We start from the raw sequence: 22,361 nt of genomic DNA on the forward strand, positions 1-22,361 counted from the left end.
TTGTTATTAGCTCGAGGCGGTCCGGCCAATCTCACTCGATCCATGAAGGCCATAACGCACGTAACCGCTCGAAAATGGCCATGCTCGCAGCTGCCGTGTCTTCCTCTTTCCAGCAATATTCTCTCTCGGAGCTGGAGACGAGCTTTCAAAGCCAATTCTGAAGAAACAAGAGCGTTCGGCACGTCTGCTATTAAAGCAAAGCTCAAAGTGACAGACTCCAAAGACGAGGTGACTGCGCGCACATATGACGCTGGGTATGATGTCGTCGTCGTCGGCTCCGGCTGCTCGGGCCTTACGACCGCAGTGGTTGCTGCCAAAAAGGGCCTCCGTGTTCTCGTTTTAGAGAAGACCAATTTCTACGGGGGAACAACGGCATTTTCAGGAGGCGGCGCTTGGATTCCGTGCAACAAGCATCAGCCCGGTATCGGGGTGCAAGACTCACGTTCCCAAGCGGAGAGTTATCTGGCCAAGATCGTTGGTGAAGACGCTGTCTCTGGCGAAAAGATGCAAGCTTTCCTTGACTCGGGCCCAAAGATGGTAGAATGGCTGGAAGAGCACACTGCCGTCAAGTTCAAAGGCGTTCCACTGCCCGACTATCACCCCGGCCAGCCAGGTTCCAGCATTGGTCGCACGATTTTGACCCATGCATTCGACGGCAAAGACCTCGGAAGGCGCATTCGAGAGATTCGGTATCCGATGAAAGGTTTTAGTGCGTTGGGTACGATGCAGGCAGATCCGGCGGATCTCGGAACTTTGACAGCGCCTTTCAAGAACGTGTCCAACTTCATTTACTGCACGCGCAAGATATTGCGGTATTTTCTTGACCTACTACGTTATGGAAGGGGTGCCGAGATGGCCAACGGTAACGCCTTGATTGGACAGCTTTACACGACTTGCCTTTTGCAGGGTGTCGACTTTTGGCGCAACAGTGCGGCCATTGCTCCAGTCCTTGGAGACGGCGTTGAGGGTCTGGTCGTGTCCCGCGGGTCCGGTAAGAGCGCCCGCGTCCGGGCACGCCGTGGTATCATGCTCGCCAGCGGAGGGCTTGGGAGGTCTCCCTCCAGCCAGAAATACGTTCCTCATGAGTGGACTGCGGTACCGCGAGGGAATCAAGGGGACGGCATCTCTATTGCCATGCAAGCGGGAGCGCACATACCGCCACCGAATAAGCAAAACGCCATATTTGCCCCAATCTCGCTGCTCCATCGCCCAGACGGCACGGTCTGGCGCTATCCACATTTTGCTCTCGATCGAGCAAAACCAGGAAGTATCATTGTCGGCCCCGATGGGAGGCGCTTTGCCAATGAGAGCGAGCCATATCAGGAGTTCGTCAGCAAGATGCACGAGCGAGGCATCAAGCGTGCATTCTTTATCGCCGACCGGACTTTTCTACGCAAATATGGCATGGGAATGGCATTGCCATGGCCGCTTCCCATAGGTGGCCTGCTTCGCCAGGGTTACTTGGTTCGCGGCTCGACTCTCACAGAGCTGGCTCGCAGAATCGAAGTAGATCCCACGTGCCTCGAGGAGACTGTGAGTCACTTCAACGAATGTGCTCGTACCGGTCGGGATGATGAGTTCAAACGCGGCGAGAATATCTACGACCGCTTCTATGGCGACGCAACGGTTCTGCCGAACCCTAGCCTCGCACCGTGTGTCACAGGCCCTTTTTATGCGCTCCCTTTGGTTCCAGGAAACGTCAGCATTATGTGGGGTGTCACAACAAACAAGGACGCTCAGGTACTCGACAATCAAATGAAGCCAATTCCTGGGCTGTACGCACTTGGGTGTGATCAAAATTCAGTCATGAGAGGTCAGTATCCTGGGGGAGGTTCGAGCATTGGCCCAGCAATGACATTCGGCTTCCGGGCTGCTGAACATGTGGCGAACGACCAACCTCTTTAGCTACAAAGCATTCAATTGAACATAGTTTTCAGGTCCTATCTTCATGCCGTTAGTCTCTCGACATAGAATATTGCAACGTCTTCGTCAAACAAGGCTTACAATGACTGTGCCTGATCAAATTTGATGATGACCTTGAGTGCCTAAAATATATAATCACCCACCTTGGCACATGGTGTACGTAGTGGCAAAGATGTAGCGAGAAACAGTCTAAAATCTCGCCTTAAAGATATTGAAAATTTGATTGTGTTCGATTAAGCCACGACTTCACAGCTGTTAAGAGGGCCTTAGTAGTTTGGCTGCACGACATGCCATCAGGGTGATCCTACGTGTGCCATGATCTTTCTTTTCATTGCAACAATAATTTAATCTCTCACCAATATAATGTGTATTCCAGTGTTACTCAAAGATTAGAGACCCGACATATTACGCTTATTAATGAGGCAGCTGTATTCCAAATTCACGGCCTATGTATGCAAAAGGAGCTCATTTCCCTGAATAAGGGCAAGCATACCCGGCGTGCGCATTACGATGACCGGTTGATCGAGGCATCATGTTCGCCGGTTCCCCCGATACCCGACACAGACCGAAAGTCAAAGACAATGCGGGGAAACTGGGGTGAAACTCTCTCATCCGCTGTCCGCCACCCACGTAGAATTATACAGAGACTTCTCGTCTCCCACGATTAACTGTGGGGTGCGTTAGCGGCTTCGGGGTCCGGCTTCGCTGACTACTGAACCCGAGCGCAGAACCACCTTCCCCGCAGACAGGGCTGTGGCTCGCGCTCCTAATGAATCGCTTAGCTTATGTTATTCTCGATGGTTTGCTCATATCGTAGACCAATGAACGTACCCGAGATAGTCGTGCGCAGGCCAGACGCCCCTGATCACAAGATGACCGTAAAAGTAAGGAAGAGACAGGGTCTGCGTAAAACCGAGCTGGAGGGTACAAGCTCCTGATGATAGCTTTGTCGGGCTCAGAGCTCGGCCTGGTACCATGGGAAATTATCGGTAGGTTAATATGTATATCCATTTTCCAAGTCTTTTTAAAAATTGTGCAAACTCCTATCTCACAACCGCATTGCATGATAGTCCATCCGCAAGCCAAATCCGCGTGAAGTAAAACGATTCTATCATGTGTGCCCAAGCAGAGAGATTAAATGGCGTCACGCAGGCGTTACCCAGCGGCACTGTTCTGATCGCCGGCGGTGGGCCTGTCGGCCTGTTACTTGCACGCATCCTGTCTTTCTATGGTGTCAAGTCGGTACTATTCGAGCGCAACTTGACAACGACAAAGTGGCCTAAGATGGATCTCACGAACGCGCGGTCTATGGAACTTTTCCGCAAAATAGGCCTGGCCGACAGCCTGCGAGAACAGGGTGTACCGGGTGACATTGATCAGAATGTGCTCATCTCCACAGGCTTGTCAGCTGCTAAGGTACTCACTCAGTGGGAGTTACCTGGTGTTGAAAAGTTCCGGGAGCGAATTCTGAAAACAAATGATGGCACCCAGCCTCAAGAACCGTGGCAGAGAGTCTCACAGGCAATATTCGAGAAGTGGCTCAAAGCGATATGCGACGAAGACCCTCTGATTGATCTAAACTACGGCTTTAAAGTAGAGTCAGTTGAGGAAAGCAGTGACATCCTCAAGACGACTGTAACGAATGTCGCTACTGGCACGCAGACGGTATGGAGCTCGGATTATGTGGCGGGCTGTGATGGCGCTTCCAGCAGGGTCCGCACTTCTCTATCCATCCCCATCGATGGAGGCCCAATGTGAGAACTTCCTTGATTGTGACTAAATAGCGCTAACACTTCAGTACAGTCCTTCGTGTGCGTTGCTAGTGCATTTCAAGTCTCGTGACCTCACTCGTCTGCATAAACAGGGGAGATTTTGGCACATCTTTCTCCTCGGGGTATCTGGAGAATTTGAAGCTGCCATTATATCTCAAGACGAGAAGGATACTTGGACCACACACCTATTTCTACCATTGGATGCTGAGCCCGAGAAGATTGATTCCTATGATGCCGTCTACAGAGTCCTCGGCGGCCTGTACGGGCCATATCGCATCGAGATCGACGAGATACTCGTACGCTCAATATGGAGGCCCAATATTGCCGTAGCCCGCACTTGGGTCGGGTCAACCGGGCGAGTGTTCTTGGCCGGCGATGCAGCACATCAGAATATCCCCACTGGGGGTTACGGAATGAACATGGGAATCGGAGACGCCTTCGATCTTGGCTGGAAGCTCTCTTCGGTCATTAACGGCCAAGGCGGCACTGGTCTGCTAAAGTCATACGAGTTAGAGCGCAGGCCTGTTGCTCTTCGAAACGTAGAGCACTCTGGCGTTCATTTCAATGTCCACGGCGGGCTAAAAGATATTCTAAGTGGTGGCGACCCTCGCCGTGTCGACGGTGATGACGAGGCAGCCCTTGCTCTCCGTAAGCGGATCCACGATTATTATCAGCTCCACGACGGAGAAAACAAAGACCTTGGTATTGAAATGGGCTATCGATACAACTCGCCCGTCGTCATTTGTCGGGAAGATGATGGCATCGAGCCTGAGTTCAACCCTCACAAGTACACACCCACCACCTGGCCGGGAAGTCGAGCACCACACCTTTACCTGACCGACGGTACAAGCATTTTCGACTTATTTGGTAAACACTGGGCACTACTGGTTTTCACCAACCAGGAAGTGGGACAAACTCACATTGTCACTGCTGCCAGAGCGGCAGGGCTGAGTCTCCGCCAGGTCGATCTCTCAGGAGAGGATGATGCGAAGAGGCTGTATGAACGAAACCTAGTTCTTATAAGGCCAGATCATCATGTAGCCTGGCGAGCGATGGAAATGTCGTCATTGAAAGTCGCGAAAGGCGTTTTAGAAGTCATCACAGGGCGCCTCGACTTGTCATCAGAATCATCGATCAATCAGGCTACGAAGACAGAAAAGCCCAAGGACGTGTTTACGTCTACCATTGGAATAGATGCTCAGATCAATAGCTTTAATTTGGAGAGGATGGCTGAGTTCCAACAATAGATTATCAGTTAGCCTTTGTTTTTTTAGTTACTGACAGTTGCTCAACCTTAGGCGCTCATCAATTCAATGCCGAGAATTACTGCCTTTCTTGTCTCCCAATTCTTTCTAGCAACAATTTTTGAAATTCGGCTTTCTATGGCTGTTAGAGACGCGATTTAAAGCCCGCAACAAGACTTGGCGAATGCCAAAGCATCCTTCTAGTGCGCGGTTTGTCTTTCACTAATGAAACGCACAGCGCGGAAAATCAAGTTAATTGTAGTATCTATGGTGATGGTTCAAACGAAATCCTGTTCTTGATGGTTCCAATCTTGTCAACGTGAACTTCTACAACGTCTCCATCTTTCAACCACGCAGGAGGCTTCATGAAAGCCGCTACGCCGCTGGGCGTCCCGGTCATAATAACCGTGCCCTTGCGAAGCGTGGTACCGCGGCTCGAATGCTGGAGAATAGCGGGAATACCGAAAATGAGGTCATCAAGCTTTGTTGACTGTCTCTTCTCTCCATTTACGAAGCACTCCATTTGTAGCTTTGTCACGTCCGAAATGACGCTGGTTGATGTGATGACCGGGCCAATCGGTGCAAACTTGTCAAATGATTTGGCACTCCCATGCTGATTCCCGGACCGCTCTGGCATTTGCCAGTAGCGCGATGATATATCGTTCCCCGCTGTATAACCCAATATGTAGCTAGCGAAATCTGCATCGGCCGTGAGGTTTTTGCAGTCTTTGCCGAGAACGAGACAAAGTTCAGCCTGGATGGGAAAATATCAGCTCATACGTTCATCCTCAAGAATTCAAGGGATCTCCACAAGGTGGGGCCTACCTCGTAGTCCATGGATACGCAGGCAGGGTTGATAGGTATGTCCTCAAATGGACCTGCAAGTGCATCTGTGGAAGTAATGTCAGAAACATACCTCACACATAAAGTTGCTCTTATATACCTGGTGGTTTCGTGAAGACAACTGGATAGTCTCCATAGCTCATCTTAGGACTGGTCAGTATATACTCCCCCAAAAGAAGGACGGCCAAAGACACGCCACATACATTTGCCTCCTCCGCATGCTGTTTGTAGTTGAGACCGACGCACATGAATATTGGCGTACACGGTAGCGGGCAAAGAACCTGTTTGCGACGCCTCAGTTACTGAAGTAAACAAAGATTAAATTCAAGGGTCTATCCGAAGCTGGATACCTCTGCGACATTGCGCTGCTTCTCTGTCAAGACAAAATCATCATCCCAAGGATATTCGCCTTTAAAGATCGGAACCGAGCGGCCAGTAAGGCTATCCACGGTGTGGTTGGAAGATTCGCCTGCATCACCGAAGTAGACTCTCCCCTTGTCGTCGCGGAAGCGGAAGATGCTTGAAAAGGGCGCCATAGGAGGATGCTGCACGTTGCCTGTTGTTCAGAGGTTGCAATTATGCTAGCCAAGGTATCTCTCTTGACTCAGTTGGAATAAAAGCAGATATGGACGGGAAAGGCTGCGGGCTTGGTGTAGGTCACAATAAATTGCGTGGGGGTACGGGTCGGATTGCCGAGACAAAGTGATAAATAGGCCACCATGTGAAGCAAACACAAGCACCGTCTTCTATCCATCAATTTCATAATCTTAAGTACGCCTGTCATCCAATGAAACTCATGCCGAGCACCATCATAAGACGTCCACAGATCTCTCGGGCTCGGGTTCGGTAACAGGAAGAACGAGGGCTTGAACCATCATTTGGCAGCCAATGAAAAGGCCGGAGTTCCACCCTGACTACATCAATAGACCAACAGCTAGTTTATTTCGGTGATGTTACGAAGATAGCTACTTGAGCTCGAAATTTCTTTTTCTTTTCTTTTCTTCATCCCTTTGCCTCGATTTGATCACAATGACATGATTACTATTATCAATCACATGAGGATACACATACTGCTTAATCTATGTAACACAGACGCCATACGGATGTAAAAGATTCACTGCTCACGAGTAACAGAAACGGCTTTGATTGGCCATGTGATCAGCTACTGAATATGAATGACTAGAATGTGAGGTCAACGGCAACAATGGAGAAAACAGCCTCTTACACAAGTGAGTCAGGCACTGTGACAATAATGTAGATGACAGCCTTCTGGGCCGCATGTATCCGTTTGTATGGCTTATTCACACAACGCCCATTTTCACGCTTACATTACTGATTTATAATTCCCTGTTTTCGATCATTCATTGTCCAATTATCATTCACCTGTGCGGATAACCTAAAGACGGCTCATTTATTAGTCGTCAACGGCTCCACCCCCGCCTTACCCTAGGGAAATGCGGGGAAGCTTAGAACCGACTCTTGCCGGAGGCCCCGCAGCGCTGAAACTCGTCGACGTCAGGGGTTCCCCAGGACCTAAGCGTTCTTTCATGGATGACCGTTCGTGCCTATGCACTGAATTTGCGCCATTGTCACCACGGCACGGCCACCTGTTACTACTCCACGCCTGCTGGAACCAGGTTTGGTAACGCTCACAAGCATGGCCTGTAAGGCCTGTCGCGCGCGCAAGATCAAATGTGATCGAACGCGGCCAGTCTGCCAGAACTGCCAACAGAGGTCAAGCCACTGCACTTACGCTGGCGAGCGACGCACTCGGCGTTGGACCGAGGCCGGCTTGTATTCCACCGACTCGCTGCCCGCGGTTCACCGCCGCCGGCCAGCAGATGTTCGGTCTTTGATACCTATAGACCAGGCAGTCTTGTCACCGCCGACACATCCGCAGATGCAGAGTCCCGGTGCCAGCCCGTCCTGCTGGCGGCCCATGGACCCGGACTCGATGGAGATGGAGCAGGACGCCATGGCAGGCGACATCGTGTCGCGCGAGTCGTACGAGCTAGAGCCGGTCCTCCACACACCTACCAGCTCCAGTGCCAGTAAGGAATATGATAACCTGCTCGACAAAATTCTCGACGGCGACGACATGGAGTGCCTGAAGGACCGCAATCCGGCTCTTTGGGTGCGCGCCAGCGATGGTGAAGAGTACACGGGCCCGTCATCGGGCATCTCCACCGTCTCCGATTTGGGCCTCAATTGGGTGCGTGACAACGTGGCCGAGTCGGACGTCCTCTGTGAGACCATCCAGGAAATCCGCAACGGCATCCTCAGCCACATTCGCCAACCCAAGTGTATCCCTCAGGACCTACCCCTGGCATTACTGACACCGTCAAATGCCAGGGCCAGCACTAGGGACATTGCCCGAGAAATACCTCCAGCGCAGGCCATGACCTACGTGGAAGCGTACTTCTCGACTGTGCAGGTCATATTTCCGATCCTCGACCGCGATATCTTTCTCGCCCAGTTGGCGGCAGCGGGGGCGGGTCAAGCCCTAGCCTCTACATACTCATGGCAGGCTCTATACAGCGCTGTGCTTGCATCTGGCTGTCGTGCCACACTTTCCGAGGAGACAGCCGAGGCGTTCAAAACATCTGGGCGCGAGGCCTGGGGCTACTTTCAAAATGCTTTGTCATTCGAGTCCCGCATCCTGCACGGCGCTACCGATCTCATGGCTATACAGGCCGTAGCCGTTATGACTATCTTCGCTCAGGGGCTGTCAAGCCCGCAGCGGCTTGAATACACACTCTCCTCGATAGCATCGCGGCTTGCGCAGAGCCTCGGACTCAACCGCCATCCACCATCCGAGTGGAATCTCACTGAAAGTGAGAAGCGGGAGAGGAATAGGATCTTCTGGGTCATATACTGCCTGGACAAAATGATAAGTCTGCGGTGTGGTCGGCCGTGCGTTATCTATGACGAAGAAGTTAGCTCCTGTTTTCCATGTGGCGTCGACGTTGTCCAACGAGGAGACGACGCCAATAGGGCATCGGGAGGGAGCCCTCCATTTGACTTCTTCCTCTGTTTTACCAAGCTCTCGCGTATTGCTGGCAAAGTCTCACGCATGTTATACTCCGCAACGGCGCTGTACACGCCCTCCTCTCGGCTTGTTCTGACGCTGAACGGCCTGTTGGCGGATCTACAGACTTGGGTGCATTCAATACCGGATATAATTCGACCTGGTAAACCCTTGAACCGGATGCTGAACACACAAGGGCTGTCTCGAGACCAGATTGTCGTCCTGCATACATCGTACTACTACATACTGTGTTCCATCTATCGGCGCTTTACACCCATATTTACCCCAGATAGTAAGAGCCTGGAGCACCTAATCAACCCAAAGTCACACGTGTCGCATATAGAAGCTGCCAGGTCTATAGCTTTACTCACAAAACACCTTGACTTTGAGAGTTTCAGTCCCGCATGGTACGTATACCAATGGTTATCCAGCATCTACATGCGATCGCATTTCACACTGGTGTGTCAAACCTCTTTGGCATCCAGTAACCTATGCTGGCGCCAACTCGGAGAATTTCGTTACCTAAGTTGCCGTCTGTTTGTATCTCTGATCCGCTCTAACATTTCTTGCCCTTGATAGGCTCGTTTTCTACTATCCATTTACTGCCCTCACCACCATCTTCGTGCATATTGTATCAAATCCACCCAGTGAATCGACCCAGAGCGACATTGCTCTAATGGAGACTGTGGTTGGATTTTTTGGCCGCCTCGAATATATAACCTCGGGAGAAACCGCTTTCACCAAAACGGCCGACTTTGTTCGACAGGCAAGAAGAGTAACAGACATGCAAAACAAATCACGGGGCTCCGCTGGCCAAAGCCCTCCAGATCCACCTGCTTCTAATCCTAACACGAAAACAGCATTCGCACCACTGCAAAATTACCCTGACACGAGGAATGGTACAGTAGAGGTACCACACAATGCGAACTGTGACGCCACAGCCGCTCATGGCCAGCCTATGAATTCTAGCAGAAATACGAGGGAAGGTGGGCGTGAGAACTTGTCCCAGCAAGTGGGTACAGAGAACTCAGTCGGGCTTGATTTGGGGCCGGCCAGCATGGATTATGACATTGGAGTTTCTCGACAGGGCCATGCTCTCTATGCAGATCTAGTTAGCCTTTTGGCGCAACCTTCTAATGACGATGCATCGAATATTAATAACTGGCTGGGAGATTGGGTTTCTGTGAGCTAGTTGAGAGGGACCATTGAACGGGCAAACGCCCGAAACGATAACCATTATGATGCAGAACTGCGGAAGGATTTTAGGGCTTTGGTTTCAGGCGATGTGCAGCTGTTTTGCCACACGTCACCATATCCGAAAGCTTTATGTTGTAGCATAGCCGGAATATGTATGTAACCTCTTAAAAATAACGGTTTCGTGCATATTGTATCAAATCCACCCAGTGAATCGAATACCTGTGTAGGCAAAGGCCCAATGCCCGAAACGAGACGTTCTGACGCGAGAAACACTTGCCATCATCTCATATCCCTCGCTACATAGTTGATCGCATTATTGGAAAGATCTAAGGGAAAGCTGCGTTATTGCAGCCGGAAGAGATCAATCAAACCAACGCGCGCGTGATTTTTCGCTGGAGAGCCCACTCTGATTTTGTCATTTCAGCTCAGCCTAAGCCCCCGGGTAGGCAAGGAGTAATATTTTGCGTATATGCACCTATATAGACAGGATAATGCCGGGAGGGGCTTTCCTATCTGGGCTGACGCCGCTTTTATGACGGCGCTCAGTTTCAGGCTCACTGAGTAAATGTGAGCACAGGTCAGACTCAGTGATCAAGCTCGTGATAGTCACGTTATATATGACTAATAAATGGGACGCTTAGTGAGTGCTCTAGGACTACTTTAGGCATACTTAGTGCGCTAGAAGCAGCTGGTATAGATACTATCTCAAGAGAACATACGAACGCAATATCACGCTACCGCTCTAGCTATTATTTCATTAAAAGTGTGAAGAATTCATGTATTAGAAAGAGTATGAGAAACTCTGGTGCATCAATCTGTGATTCATTGTTACGAACCCGTTTTGGCTGACTGCAATGCAATCGCAATCTGAACGGCAAATATATAACAAATTAAATCTTTAACCTGCGCCAGATTTTTATGGCTACCGGATACGGCTTTGCACGCTTGGGCCTGGCTTGAGGATTGCAGGAGCTTAGGTTTGACAGTGCCAATGTCATTTTCGCCAAAGGAGATAAACGCATCGCCGCCCGCTGACAATGCCAGGCAGGTGGATATTTTCTCAACGGCCAGATAGATACAGCACAAATCCTTCGTTTTGCAGTTTGATCAATCGTAAGAAACCTGTGGCCCTGATTGATGCGGATCATCGCAACTCTCTTCTATGAAATCAAGACTCACGATCAACTCTGGTAACCGCCTAGGCTACTTTGCAAGAATAGTGAGTGGAATTACCAAGCATACACCGTATTCGTTGCTGAGTGCCGACTTGGAGCTTTTTCACTCTTCAACGTCAGAGTCTTGGATGGTCTCATCGTCATCAGCAGCAACCAGGTGGTCGCGCCAGTCGTCAAAGTCCTGTAGGGTTTGAAAAAGGATATGATTCATCATCAATACTTTTGAATACAAGGATATTATTTGAGATATAAAGGTTTTCTTATCTCTCCCAGAGACAGAACACCACTTTCTTTGGTAGTGCCCGCCCCAAGATTTGACCACCGTGATACTCAGCAAATGAATTCAATCCATATTCGCAGATACAAATTATTATTCACTTATAATACTATCCTTTTCGGAGCACTAGACATCATCATTATACATTATTCTACCTTGCGTCCGTGCCTAGATCCACCTGGTGTGGTCTGCATTCCTGATCGTGGATAAGAACAATGAGTAACAAACCTCGTAATACCTGATATCACAATCATTCTTCGGGCCATTTCTACTTGTGCTAATGCAGTGATTAAATACGGTATGAGGAAAATAGTTCGAGTTATAAAGACGTCATTCAATTTCATTCGTATACTATCACAATGTTGAATAGTGATAATATATTAAAGAGTGTGTCATTTCCAGTCATCATCATCAGATCTGCTGATTCGTCAACTCCCAGAATTCCTTCTGAGCGAACGAGGGTCGGTCTTGCAACCTGCTGGCTCGCCAGTATAATCCTCGTTGTGCTTAAATCTGCACAGTCAGGCAGTTCAAAAGGCCCTATAAAATGTCAGAATGCCGATAGTTTTGTCAAGACCAGGGTTAAATACCACTCCATTGGTTTCACAGCATGCTGCCTGGTTATTGCACGCATCAAGCAAAGCTGCGAATGATTAGTCCGATTCAATGATGATCAATTTGAATACTTACGAACACACAGCGCAGGCAGAATGTTGATGTTCAAGAGACCGTTGGTGAGACCAGAGCAGCATTCGAGGGACTGGGAAGAGGAGCACTGGGACCCGGTTTCACCAGTTGGGGCCGCGGCAACAGCGCCGAAGGTGGCAAGGAACACGATGGCAGAGATGAATTGCATTCTGAAGGTAGTATATCGTAAAATCCTAAGGATAGAGTTGAAGTATGTGCGGTAGTATAGATATTGACTTGGAAGCTTGGATGGATCAATTGACTGAGATTGGAGGATATGAGTCTCTTAAATAGCTTTGAGATATAGGAGAAGACCTATACTTGCGAGATCACGACGCTGTTGCAGCTGAAACACCAGTCGGCTCAAATCACCTCAACACAAGATTGCCTCAATACGAAGCCTTGTATGACAAGAATCCGGTTTCTTTGAGCCTGATAAACTTCAAATCAAGGAAGCGACAATTTTCATCAGCCAATGTCTAGTTGGACCTTGCCACTTAAGATCTAGATCGTATTTTTGACGATCATGAAGGATCGTGACGGGATTTGCTTTGTTAGTGCATTTTACCCGATTGGACAAAATTGGCCCCTTTTTTCTTGAAGAACTCCATCTCGGACGGTCAGAGATCCCCTCGATCACTTAGCATTAATCTTTTGTTGATTGACCGGCTCCACAAAGTTTGATTTGGTCTGTTATTAGTGGTGCGAACGACTGATCATCCTTGATTATGACTACTTCCTATAAAGTCACATTGTGGCGAGATGTGAGATAGTGTCATCAGGGTAAAGTGTATGTTGTGAAAGTACCAATATTCGACTAGGTGTCTTATTCCTTTCCTAGTCTATTGGAACAGTATTATTCCCGAAGTTAGCAAACACTCGCCATCTACCGATTAACCTACAAATTCAGTCGAGGAGAGAGTATTCCGTGCTATTAACCTCACGTCATGAGGGGCCGAGCTCTCATGTGATCAGTGAGATTACTTCGTATAGTCTCACTCGGCCAGGGTCAAGATCTACATCATCGAAACAGCCAAGACACTAGCCATGTTCGGCTGAAATCAGATCCACTTTATTTGGTGCTGGGCGGAGTTCCTAGGTCGAAAGGATATTAGTCGGGGCTGCGGGTGCGGGGGTTCCCGAAAAGTTACAAGTCATATATGCGGGGCTTTGACAACCTTGATGAACTGATTCCGTGCAGAGATTGGATACACGAATCGAACCATCAATAGGACGCACCTGTGAAGAATCTGCTCGTGGTCTTTTTGATCCAGCCGAATTAGCTCTAATCACGAGAAGCGCTCTGTAGGATCCAAAGAGCATTGCTAAAAGCTCACAAGGGGTCGTGGTTGCCCCCTGCAACACAGCCTGATCTGCAAAATGGACCCTGGCCCTAAGCACACTACTGTATACCACATAATGGCGCGTACTAGAAAGTATAATGGCGCCTCTTTTCAGTTCTGAGTTTATGGCTTATCACTCGGAGAATTTGATTGGAAGAGCTGTCACTAGCATGCATGAAAGCATGAAAACTTGGCCCTCGTTATTCCTATGACTCTATGGCTTGGAATTATGAGATAGTAGGATTTTTCGATGGTGTTCTCGAATGCGAGATGAGAAACCAATATTTCTGCTGAACCTACCACACGCGCTGCTGGGGCATAGTCGCGTAATGCGTCGATAAGACCTCTCATATGAATTGTCTTTCTCGTGGGGGTCGCGTGGGGGTAATATTCATGAGACTAGGATTTGAACTTCAGGGTCAAACACCCGATCATGTGGAGAACGCTGGCGGCTTTCTCTGGCTCGAGGACGATGATGTTCTACTTTAGGTGATATCGTTCTGTAATCCAGCATTATGGGCGGTTTTAGCCCCTCTCGAAGATGCTTGCATTGGCCCGGCTAAGGGCTTGGATGGCCAGTACATCAGTATCAGGCCATTGTTATCCTATTAGATGACAAGAATCGTGACAATGACATACTCGAGCGTTGCCTGTGCCTTGGCCTCAAAGCCGCATGGGTAGCTCGCAACCTTTTGCCTTACCATTGACTGTTCGGAGCAAGATTCAGTCGTTCGCATTCCACGTTGCACACTAAATTAGCGCCTCGATTATTTTATTCCACCCAACACGCTCCGTACCAGTCGAAGATGTCTTCAGTCCTGCATACTGTTACATTCTACGTGGGCTTGCCTCGAGATACGTACGACCTGTGCCAAGGATCGTGTGGCTGTCAGGCCACTTCCACAGGGGAAATTATTACCAGCTCTAATGATTGGTGGTGTTTAGGGTGGTCTTAGTAAGTGAGGCGAATGGGGGCTTTTGATTTGATTCCTGCGCTAACGATGGACATGGGAACTAGCCGTCTCCACGGTCTTTTTTAGATACATGCTTGCAAGCTGCTTTTCCTTCTTTGTAGACCCATTTAATCGCCCCTGGGCTGCAATATCACGTAGATTTTCTTTTCCAATAATGCCCTCAGAGATATGACTAGATGGTCAGCAACGGACTTTCATGAAACCCGCCCATTACGTCACTTGGTCCCTCTTTCCTGTTAACGGATTATGTGGAAGTATGCATACAAACAGAACAAATGGGCGTTCGTGAAAAGCAGGGAAATGTCATCAGAAGCCAGAGACTTTAACAATGAAGGCAACTAGTACCGCAGGTTACGCGCAACCATTCTTCAGCGTTGGGTCTAGCTCCAAGGTCTGATGTCCTACAGCATCATGTGGCTCAAGGAAGACATGATTCGCAGACACGGGCCCTCTCAAAGCAAACTCGACTATTACGGTAATAAGGTACGTCAAAAAGCGAAGATAGCGAGACGAAGGCACGTTTGTTTGCGAAGCTCGACCATTACACCTTAGATCCTTTTGAACTTGATATTTATTAACTAACACACGTTTCCCCAATAATAATCACGCCGTATTTCTCGTGTATGCGCTCCTTGCTGTGGGGCTAAAAATAAATCCACAGTAGAAAGATAGCAATGCTAGCCTTTTCATATGCTACCGCGAAATTGTCAGTACATCGGGGGTGGGACGGATGAAGGATGAAGACACTGCAGTACATAATGATCTTCGAGCTCGTAATCATGCTGGCAATAGAAATTTTGAACTTATTTTTGCCATGGCATGTCACTAGAATTGCCTTGTGGTTTTTGTGCAGTAAAGTCACAACTGAAGACGCCGAATGATATCGGCCGTTCTTCCTAAGCTTTGCCCCTGATGGACACCTCAAAAGATAGGAATAAATTGCTTCATTTTATGTTTGACAGATCGCTTTTTTTGGGCGCAGCGACAACTTTCTTACCGTAGAGACGGGTGCGGCTGTCTCCAGTGTAGCCGCTATAGCGTACAGTCTTCATTAAGGTGAACGATCCGAGGGCTTCAGAGGACGTCATTCGGAGTGTACTGTATTAGTTCCGGAGCAATGGTAATTAAGTGGTCTGCGTTATAATTGTAGCACGGACAGCTGATGTGAAGAAATATATCCTGGAAAAGCCCGACTACAGACAACTGCTCGTATCCTCTTCGGCCAATTTACCTGATACCTTAGCATGTTTTGAGGTTAGGCAATACACTTTTTGAGCAGATCTCGAATCTTTGGTCTCTGTAACATGAATAATGGAATACACATAATCATATCGACCTTTTGAATACATTTATCTGGCAAAGAATATTTCCTATCCATCCATTCGCCTCCGAAAAATCTCGTCTCAGCACAGTTCTCAGTCCAGGGACTTGATGACAGAGTGCAGTAACCAAACTCTTTCCGCTTCTGTGTCTAGCATAGCATTGCACTTCACATATAGTCGTCCAATTATCAACTCTGACCTCTTGACACGTTTGCTGGACTGCTAAAAGCAGATGTATAATACCGTGATTTAATAAGTGACGATGCTGGAGTCGGCTCGGTGAATTATGAAGGTAGCTGAGAGAATTGAGGCCGCTGTTCTGGAGACGAATGTAATTCTTAAACGAGCTTCTCATCTCATATAAGTAGGAAGAGAAGATATGCTCACGTAGGGTATCATTCTAGCGACCGATCCCACGGCTTCTAAGTCGGGATTCAATCTTGAGATAACCCGTGTTAGGACAAGGAAATAAATGAGTTAAGATGAAAAGACTAAGGTCTTCATTCTCGAACTGTTGATATGGTCTTATGGTTCGTCACTATAATGCGTAAAATTCCAAAATCGATGCCATTGATGTGAGTTAGTAGAGTGATAATAGGTTGAAGTACGCCCGGAGGCATTAGGGTTTAAGAAGTCGACTTAGGGGCTATTGTGATGTCACTCATAGCTATCCCTCCATTAGTTCATATATCTGAATTGCTCCATATGAGCGCCGATCAGGCTCCGTCGGTGAGGAACATGTTGCATTGGGAACAACACAGCCCTACGCACAATGTCGAATCGAGTAGGATGGAGTTCGATAATTGGTGGACTAGGGTGTGTGGGTATAAGAAGTGTGATTCCTTTTGAACAATACATGATGAAGAATCCTCTACATGATCTGACTGGCTTGCTCAATTAGACAGGAAACAGCTCCCAAATACCCAACGAACCCCATTGGATCAAATCTTTCATAGTTCATCTTATAAGCTCTAGCTACATTGAAATAATAGGTTCAATCCGATGATGTACAAATTGGATGTTTGTCTATGATAGAGGGTACTGATGCTAGCCTGACCAGCGTAGCCATACAGTTCGTAAGATCTCGAGTCAATCTCTCGATCATGTCATGTCAACATGGTCCACTCATGTTTTGTACTTTAAAACCGTTGACAGGCGTTTCCCGCATTTTGATCGGCTTGGCACTCCGTCGATCTCCATCACTTGTGTTGCTGCACTGAAGGACCACTTCTCTTAGAGCGAAACGGCGCTCCAGTATCTGATCTTCCAGTCGTCGAAGTTCAATGAGAAGTCAGGTGGGCCCGACCCAACCCAACCCATCGGGCCCAACCCATTTACCGAAGCCTAGCTACTCCCGCACTTTTCTCGGGCCATGCGCAGTAAATAGATCAGACTACTCAGTGCGTGCCTAGTAAGTGCTCATTGCATGAATCGGGCTACTCAGTGCGTGCCTAGTAAGTGCTCAGTGCATGAATCGGGCTACTCAGTGAGTGCTCAGTAAGGGGATAGGGCTACTCAGGGGATGCTCAGTTTTACTCAGTGAGCAAAAAGCGGCAAGTGGTGAGCACTAAAAGGGAAAGGGAAAACAAAAATTGGCAGGCGTTATCCTGTTTATGTGTAAGATTGTGCTAGTCTACTTCCGAGCCCGAAGCCGGCCCAATGAGGAAGTGCGCTGAGCCCGAACCCGAACCCCGAGCCTAGTCAGCACCTCATGTACACCGTGGCATCTACTGGCTATTCAAATCAACACATGATTGCGAGTACATCTTAGAGTGAGCCCGTGCATTCTCCATGTATGCAACGCTATGGTTGTGCAAAAGCGAGGAAGATTGAGCTGGGCTAGATTAGAGAGAAACGCGTCGTGCTACAAGCTCTGTTAACCATGGCAATTTGCGCCGGCGAGAGGCGACATATCACTTAAGGAGAGCCAATTAGAAGATATAGAGAAAACGGAAAAAAGGACAAAAAGGAAAATCATATTAATTCATGCTTGATACGTCCGACAACCCTCGTGGCCCAATCTCGCGTCGCTTCTTCAGGACGTGGTCTTCCTCGCCGTTCTTTATGGCTTGTATCATTTCCTCTGCATCAAAATCGGTACCGATGGGGTTCTCGGCAAAGTATTGGCTCATCATGAAGGCATTTGCGTCCTCTATCGTGTCGAAATTATCCACCTGCGTCTCGAGCATGTTGCCATCCGGGTCCTTGTAATAGATGCTAGTGGTAGGGCCGTGATTGACGCACCAGACCGGCTCAATGTTACGAGCTTTTCGGTGGCGATAGGATGCAAGCAGGTCGGACAGGCTGTTGAAGGTGAAGGCAATGTGCTCCAGGCCGCAGCTCGTTTGCACTTTGGGCTCCGTGGTGGGTATCCCGATGATAGCCACACGGTGATGTTCGTCGTCATACGTAATGAACGAAATCACGTCATTCCCATAGGCAACGGTGCCGCCAAGGAAGGTAGTGTAGAAATTCACCATGCGCTCGAGGTTGGCAGTGCGTAGCACAACATGTGCCAGTTTAGCTGGGCTCAGCACCTTGGTACTGGGCGAGTCAAAGTCCACGGCAACTGATGGGGACATCTTTGAATCGTTGAGTAGATAGTATGTTTCTCAGGGGTTTCAATAAGTGTAATGAATTCCCTTCAGATCTGAAGTTCCCGAGCTCGTTCGCAACGGTCGCTTAATATATTTTTATGCACGTTTCATCAAGAACCTTAGCTGCAGCTTACAAGGCAAGGCCGGTGGCAACGCGAAGCCGACAACCGACCCCGCAATTCAAAATTCCGGTCTTCCCGGTTAACTGGCTACGGAAATCAACGTGATTGAATGCTGACCGATGGCTCATAGCTTGAATTACCCTTGGCAGGGTATATCAAAGCTCTTTCCCGTGACCAGCCCCTACTTCATTTCTCGAGGCATGGCTATTATCTGAATTTGTTTATTGCTTTCACACAAGGAAAAACAGGCTTTCATTTCCCCTGGAAAATGGCAAGCAGTTCAAGTATAAGTTATGTTACGGAGGGCACGAAATGGATGTCCGATCAGATCACTGGTAATACCAAAGAGCTTGTCGCAAGGTTCTACGAACTCGCAGACTCTAAGCAGTCAGATGCGGGCCAGCTCATGGCAACCGAAGTTTTCTCCGAAGACGCTGCACTATCAACACCCGGAGGGACTTTCAAAGGGTTTACAGGTATTGAAGCATTTCATTATCACTTTCCCAATTCATTATACGTGGCTTACCATGACCGTAGAAATATCCAAGTGCCGAGATCATGCTTGGGATACTGTGACCTTAAGAAGACACACACTGTCCAAGGTCTTTGCAGGCCACGGAGACGAGGAAGAGCTAGCGCTCTTTGGGACTGTGCGAATGACTTTTGTCAAGGGAGAGAGCCAAGACTCTGAATTTGTGGCCCACGTGAAGCTCGGATCTGAATCATCTACATCCCAACCTCGCATCAGTAGCATGGAGGTATGCGCGGTTAGTTTACCTTGCTGAGGCTTGCCTTGATAGGTCCAGAATTAAAGGTCCAAATGTGAACTAATGCTTATTATTTTAAACACAGATTACGTCTCCTAGTTCTGCGTAGCCTGTCAATTGTCGGATTACCAAGTAGCGTTCGCTAGCGAGGTGGCTCAACTGTATCTAGATCGCGCAATAATGAACACTTTCATGATTCCTCTCAGTCATTCACACCCATATGATAGTATCAGAAGATAGCCCAGTTATATGTTCTATAGCTTACTTGGTCGGCTTCCCAATTCCTCCACCTGCACAAACTGATGAAAATACTCGAGACTCCGAGGGTTCAGAAGCGTGCCGCTTAATTGAACTGGTTGGCCGGACACTATCTGCTTGACGGGTAGCTCAACTTTTTTGTGGTTTACTGTGATCTGTATATAGTGTAAGCGAGACCGAATTCCCATATAGAATTTTTCGCGCCCAGGGATACGGGAAGCTGAAGAGCTTGGGGAAGGTGGAATTCCAAGACAGTACTTACTGGTAATTCGGGCATCTCAAAGATGTACTTCGGTACATGTCTTTTGCTGAGCTCCTTTGCTATGGCCGCTTTAATGTCTCTCACGAGATTCTTGTCAAGAGTCTGACCGTTGCGCATGAGCACAAAGAGCATGACACTCTCATCCAGATCAATACTTCTTCTTTGTCCAACGCATAGGCTATCGGTGATGCGGTCTGAGAAATGTGCATCGACCACCGCATAGATTTCTGAGCTCCCGAATCGTACGCCAGATGGATTGAGAACACCATCCGCTCGGCCCATGAAGTGGATACTGCGAGTTTTTGGATGGATGATGCAAAAGTCTCCATGCGTCCAAACGTGGTCGAAGCGTGCAAAGTACGATGAGTGATATCGGGATCCAGGAGGCGCAGCAGGGGCTGGGCTGGAGCCGGCTGAGTCTCCCCAGAAAAAGCACGGCATGTTAACGAATGCAGCTGTGGCAACCAGTTCTCCAGGCTTTCCGAGGGCTACAGGTGACCCTACGCTACCGGAAGAGCTGGCGTCATAGATAGCAATCGGCACCCCGAGTGACGGACCTTGAGTACCGCCTACGAAGACGGGACTAAGCGGATTGCCGGTCCCGAAGCATCCTGCCTATATACCTTTGTCAGATCAATAGGAATACCAGGATGAGGGAATGATATACGCACAATATCAGTACCTCCTGACATGTTGATCAGCTGTACGTGTGGAGGAAAGGCAACATCATAGACCCATTCAAACAAATGGTCTGCTAGTGGCATCCCCGTACTAGTAACAACCTGTAGACTGTCCAGCTTGACAATGTCTCGCGGGTTGACGTGGCTCATGGCTAGCTCGCTCAGCCAGCGTGGACTGGTTCCGAACTTCGTAACATGCTGCTCGCCGAGTATCTCAACAAGCACCTTCCAATCTGGCAACATTGGTGATCCATCGTACAAGACCAGACGGGCGCCCATGAGCAGCCCAGCCACTTGAAGCACGTACATTATCCAGCTGGTTGTGGTGAATTGCAAAGCAATAGTATCGGCGGATGTACGGTGGTGCAACCGCTCCTCCTTGGTAACGTTTAGAATCACGCCTCCGACGGTGTGGACAATTGCCTTTGGAATCCCTGTTGTCCCCGAGGAGTAGCATATCAAAAAGGGTGCGTGGAACGGTATGCGGGCAAATGGGGGCGCTTTTGGTCCATTGGCAGCAGCCGATGAGCCTAAGAATGACGACCATGTCTCGGATTTAGCAATGCTGGACACGTCCAATGGCTGATCAAACCGGGGAATAGCAATTAGTTTTGAGAAGTTCGAGCATCTTTTCAGACCATTGATAGTGCCAGTCATCTTTTCTCGAAGATCCCAGGTCCGGCCGTTGTATACAGCTGCGTCGTCGAAGAAGACAAACTATGATTCGTAGGGTTAGCCGTCTCCGCAGTGTACAGTTGCAAAAGGGCAACACAAAAGGAAACTTGCCTTGGGGTTGATTTGGACAGCCCTTTGCAAAATTCCGCTAACACCCATATCGGTAGACGCGCTTGTGAAAATTGCACCAAGCCACGTTGTAGCCAAGAACACAAGCAAAGTGCTGTACGAATTGGCGCCGATAGCGACAACACGGTCTCCCTCCTGCACCCCACGCCCAGCGAGTGCCGAGGCCAACCGAGATGTATCATGACGCAGCTCACTCCATGATACGTTGCGTTTCTCTGTATTACCCTCGCGTATCGCTGTGATGGCAATCTTGTCATCCTCCTTACCACAAATTCCGTTATGGTCTTTTGCATCAGATGCACCGCGAGAGTAGAGTATGTTCTCAGCCCAGTTCAAGCGCACGCCCGAGAACCAACGAGGAACGCTATCTATCGGCGCGGCTTCATCAACCACGATGGAGTAACAGCCTTCGTGGATAATATTGGCCCATTCAAACAGCTGGGCGTAGAAAGCGGATCTATTGTGAATGGAATACTCGTAGAGCCCGGTGAAAGTCTGCAGCCAGGATAATGCGATTAGAGTAGACTCTAAATCAGGCAGCCTCCTGCCGGAAGCCGGATTGTAACTTTACCTCTAGTTTGGTGCCTTGTGTTGCATTTATCATCTGCATGAACTTGTACATCTCTGTGCTTTGGATATTTTTATGCTCCCAGAGCTTGCGGGGCATCGCATGTTCAACCATCTTTTGGTTACTTGGTAGGACTAGGACTGAATGAACGCCTGTAAACGCGTTTTGATACTAATGTAGAAGCCCTCCTGCTCCTTCAATTATATGCGGCTTTCCCTTGTCGGTGGTGGGGCGGCTTGAAGCCGAGACCGGCCGGGATCTTTCTTGGTTGGGAGCCCGGCATCATGGACTGCCTACTGTAGTCTGACCCCAGGAATCAAACTCTATGAGACGCAAAAGCTAAAGTGCCACTACTTCATACTTGAACTTGAGGTCCCCTATTCATGAAAATATGTCGTTGCCACTTCTACAGTATATGCTAAAGAGCTTCCCAGACAAATCAAGAGGGCCATCGCTTTGTTAAGTCCGCCTGAAGCGACTGTCTCCGAATCTGGCAATTTCCATTCAAGTATTTAGAA

The 22,361-nt window shown here is 48.7% G+C and overlaps 8 protein-coding genes across 8 annotated transcripts; 4 read left to right on the forward strand and 4 right to left on the reverse strand.

The window, feature by feature from the left end:
• Positions 1-42: 42 nt before the first annotated feature.
• On the forward strand, positions 43-1,905 carry N7503_002527 (fumarate reductase/succinate dehydrogenase flavoprotein; the record flags this gene model as incomplete). The annotated part of the gene is made up of 1 exon (XM_057062074.1): positions 43-1,905. One exon carries the CDS (start codon positions 43-45, stop codon positions 1,903-1,905), a length of 1,863 nt encoding a protein of 620 aa, XP_056926036.1.
• A 1,131-nt stretch (positions 1,906-3,036) lies between these two features.
• On the forward strand, positions 3,037-4,942 carry N7503_002528 (FAD binding domain-containing protein; the record flags this gene model as incomplete). The annotated part of the gene is made up of 2 exons (XM_057062075.1): positions 3,037-3,677; positions 3,727-4,942. 2 exons carry the CDS (start codon positions 3,037-3,039, stop codon positions 4,940-4,942), a joined length of 1,857 nt encoding a protein of 618 aa, XP_056926037.1.
• A 262-nt stretch (positions 4,943-5,204) lies between these two features.
• Positions 5,205-6,318, reverse strand: N7503_002529 (fumarylacetoacetate hydrolase family protein; the record flags this gene model as incomplete). Its single annotated transcript, XM_057062076.1, has 5 exons — positions 5,205-5,693; positions 5,765-5,829; positions 5,883-5,925; positions 5,986-6,063; positions 6,133-6,318. The coding sequence occupies 5 exons, from the start codon at positions 6,316-6,318 to the stop codon at positions 5,205-5,207; spliced, it is 861 nt and encodes a 286-aa protein (XP_056926038.1).
• Positions 6,319-7,439: 1,121 nt separating this feature from the next.
• N7503_002530 (Zn(II)2Cys6 transcription factor) lies at positions 7,440-10,002 on the forward strand (the record flags this gene model as incomplete). Its single annotated transcript, XM_057062077.1, has 2 exons — positions 7,440-9,217; positions 9,390-10,002. The coding sequence occupies 2 exons, from the start codon at positions 7,440-7,442 to the stop codon at positions 10,000-10,002; spliced, it is 2,391 nt and encodes a 796-aa protein (XP_056926039.1).
• A 1,964-nt stretch (positions 10,003-11,966) lies between these two features.
• On the reverse strand, positions 11,967-12,315 carry N7503_002531 (uncharacterized protein; the record flags this gene model as incomplete). Its single annotated transcript, XM_057062078.1, has 3 exons — positions 11,967-11,999; positions 12,050-12,102; positions 12,150-12,315. 3 exons carry the CDS (start codon positions 12,313-12,315, stop codon positions 11,967-11,969), a joined length of 252 nt encoding a protein of 83 aa, XP_056926040.1.
• Positions 12,316-17,764: 5,449 nt separating this feature from the next.
• Positions 17,765-18,367, reverse strand: N7503_002532 (Glyoxalase/Bleomycin resistance protein/Dihydroxybiphenyl dioxygenase; the record flags this gene model as incomplete). Its single annotated transcript, XM_057062079.1, has 1 exon — positions 17,765-18,367. The coding sequence occupies one exon, from the start codon at positions 18,365-18,367 to the stop codon at positions 17,765-17,767; it is 603 nt and encodes a 200-aa protein (XP_056926041.1).
• Positions 18,368-18,772: 405 nt separating this feature from the next.
• On the forward strand, positions 18,773-19,380 carry N7503_002533 (nuclear transport factor 2 family protein; the record flags this gene model as incomplete). The annotated part of the gene is made up of 3 exons (XM_057062080.1): positions 18,773-18,980; positions 19,042-19,262; positions 19,357-19,380. The coding sequence occupies 3 exons, from the start codon at positions 18,773-18,775 to the stop codon at positions 19,378-19,380; spliced, it is 453 nt and encodes a 150-aa protein (XP_056926042.1).
• A 145-nt stretch (positions 19,381-19,525) lies between these two features.
• On the reverse strand, positions 19,526-21,957 carry N7503_002534 (acetoacetate-CoA ligase; the record flags this gene model as incomplete). The annotated part of the gene is made up of 5 exons (XM_057062081.1): positions 19,526-19,684; positions 19,792-20,406; positions 20,463-21,188; positions 21,225-21,770; positions 21,847-21,957. 5 exons carry the CDS (start codon positions 21,955-21,957, stop codon positions 19,526-19,528), a joined length of 2,157 nt encoding a protein of 718 aa, XP_056926043.1.
• Between the last annotated feature and the right edge of the window lie 404 nt (positions 21,958-22,361).

The sequence above is a fragment of the Penicillium pulvis genome (assembly GCF_028828015.1).
Source record: "Penicillium pulvis strain IBT 33274 chromosome Unknown contig_12_segment0_segment0, whole genome shotgun sequence".
NCBI lineage: Eukaryota > Fungi > Ascomycota > Eurotiomycetes > Eurotiales > Aspergillaceae > Penicillium > Penicillium pulvis.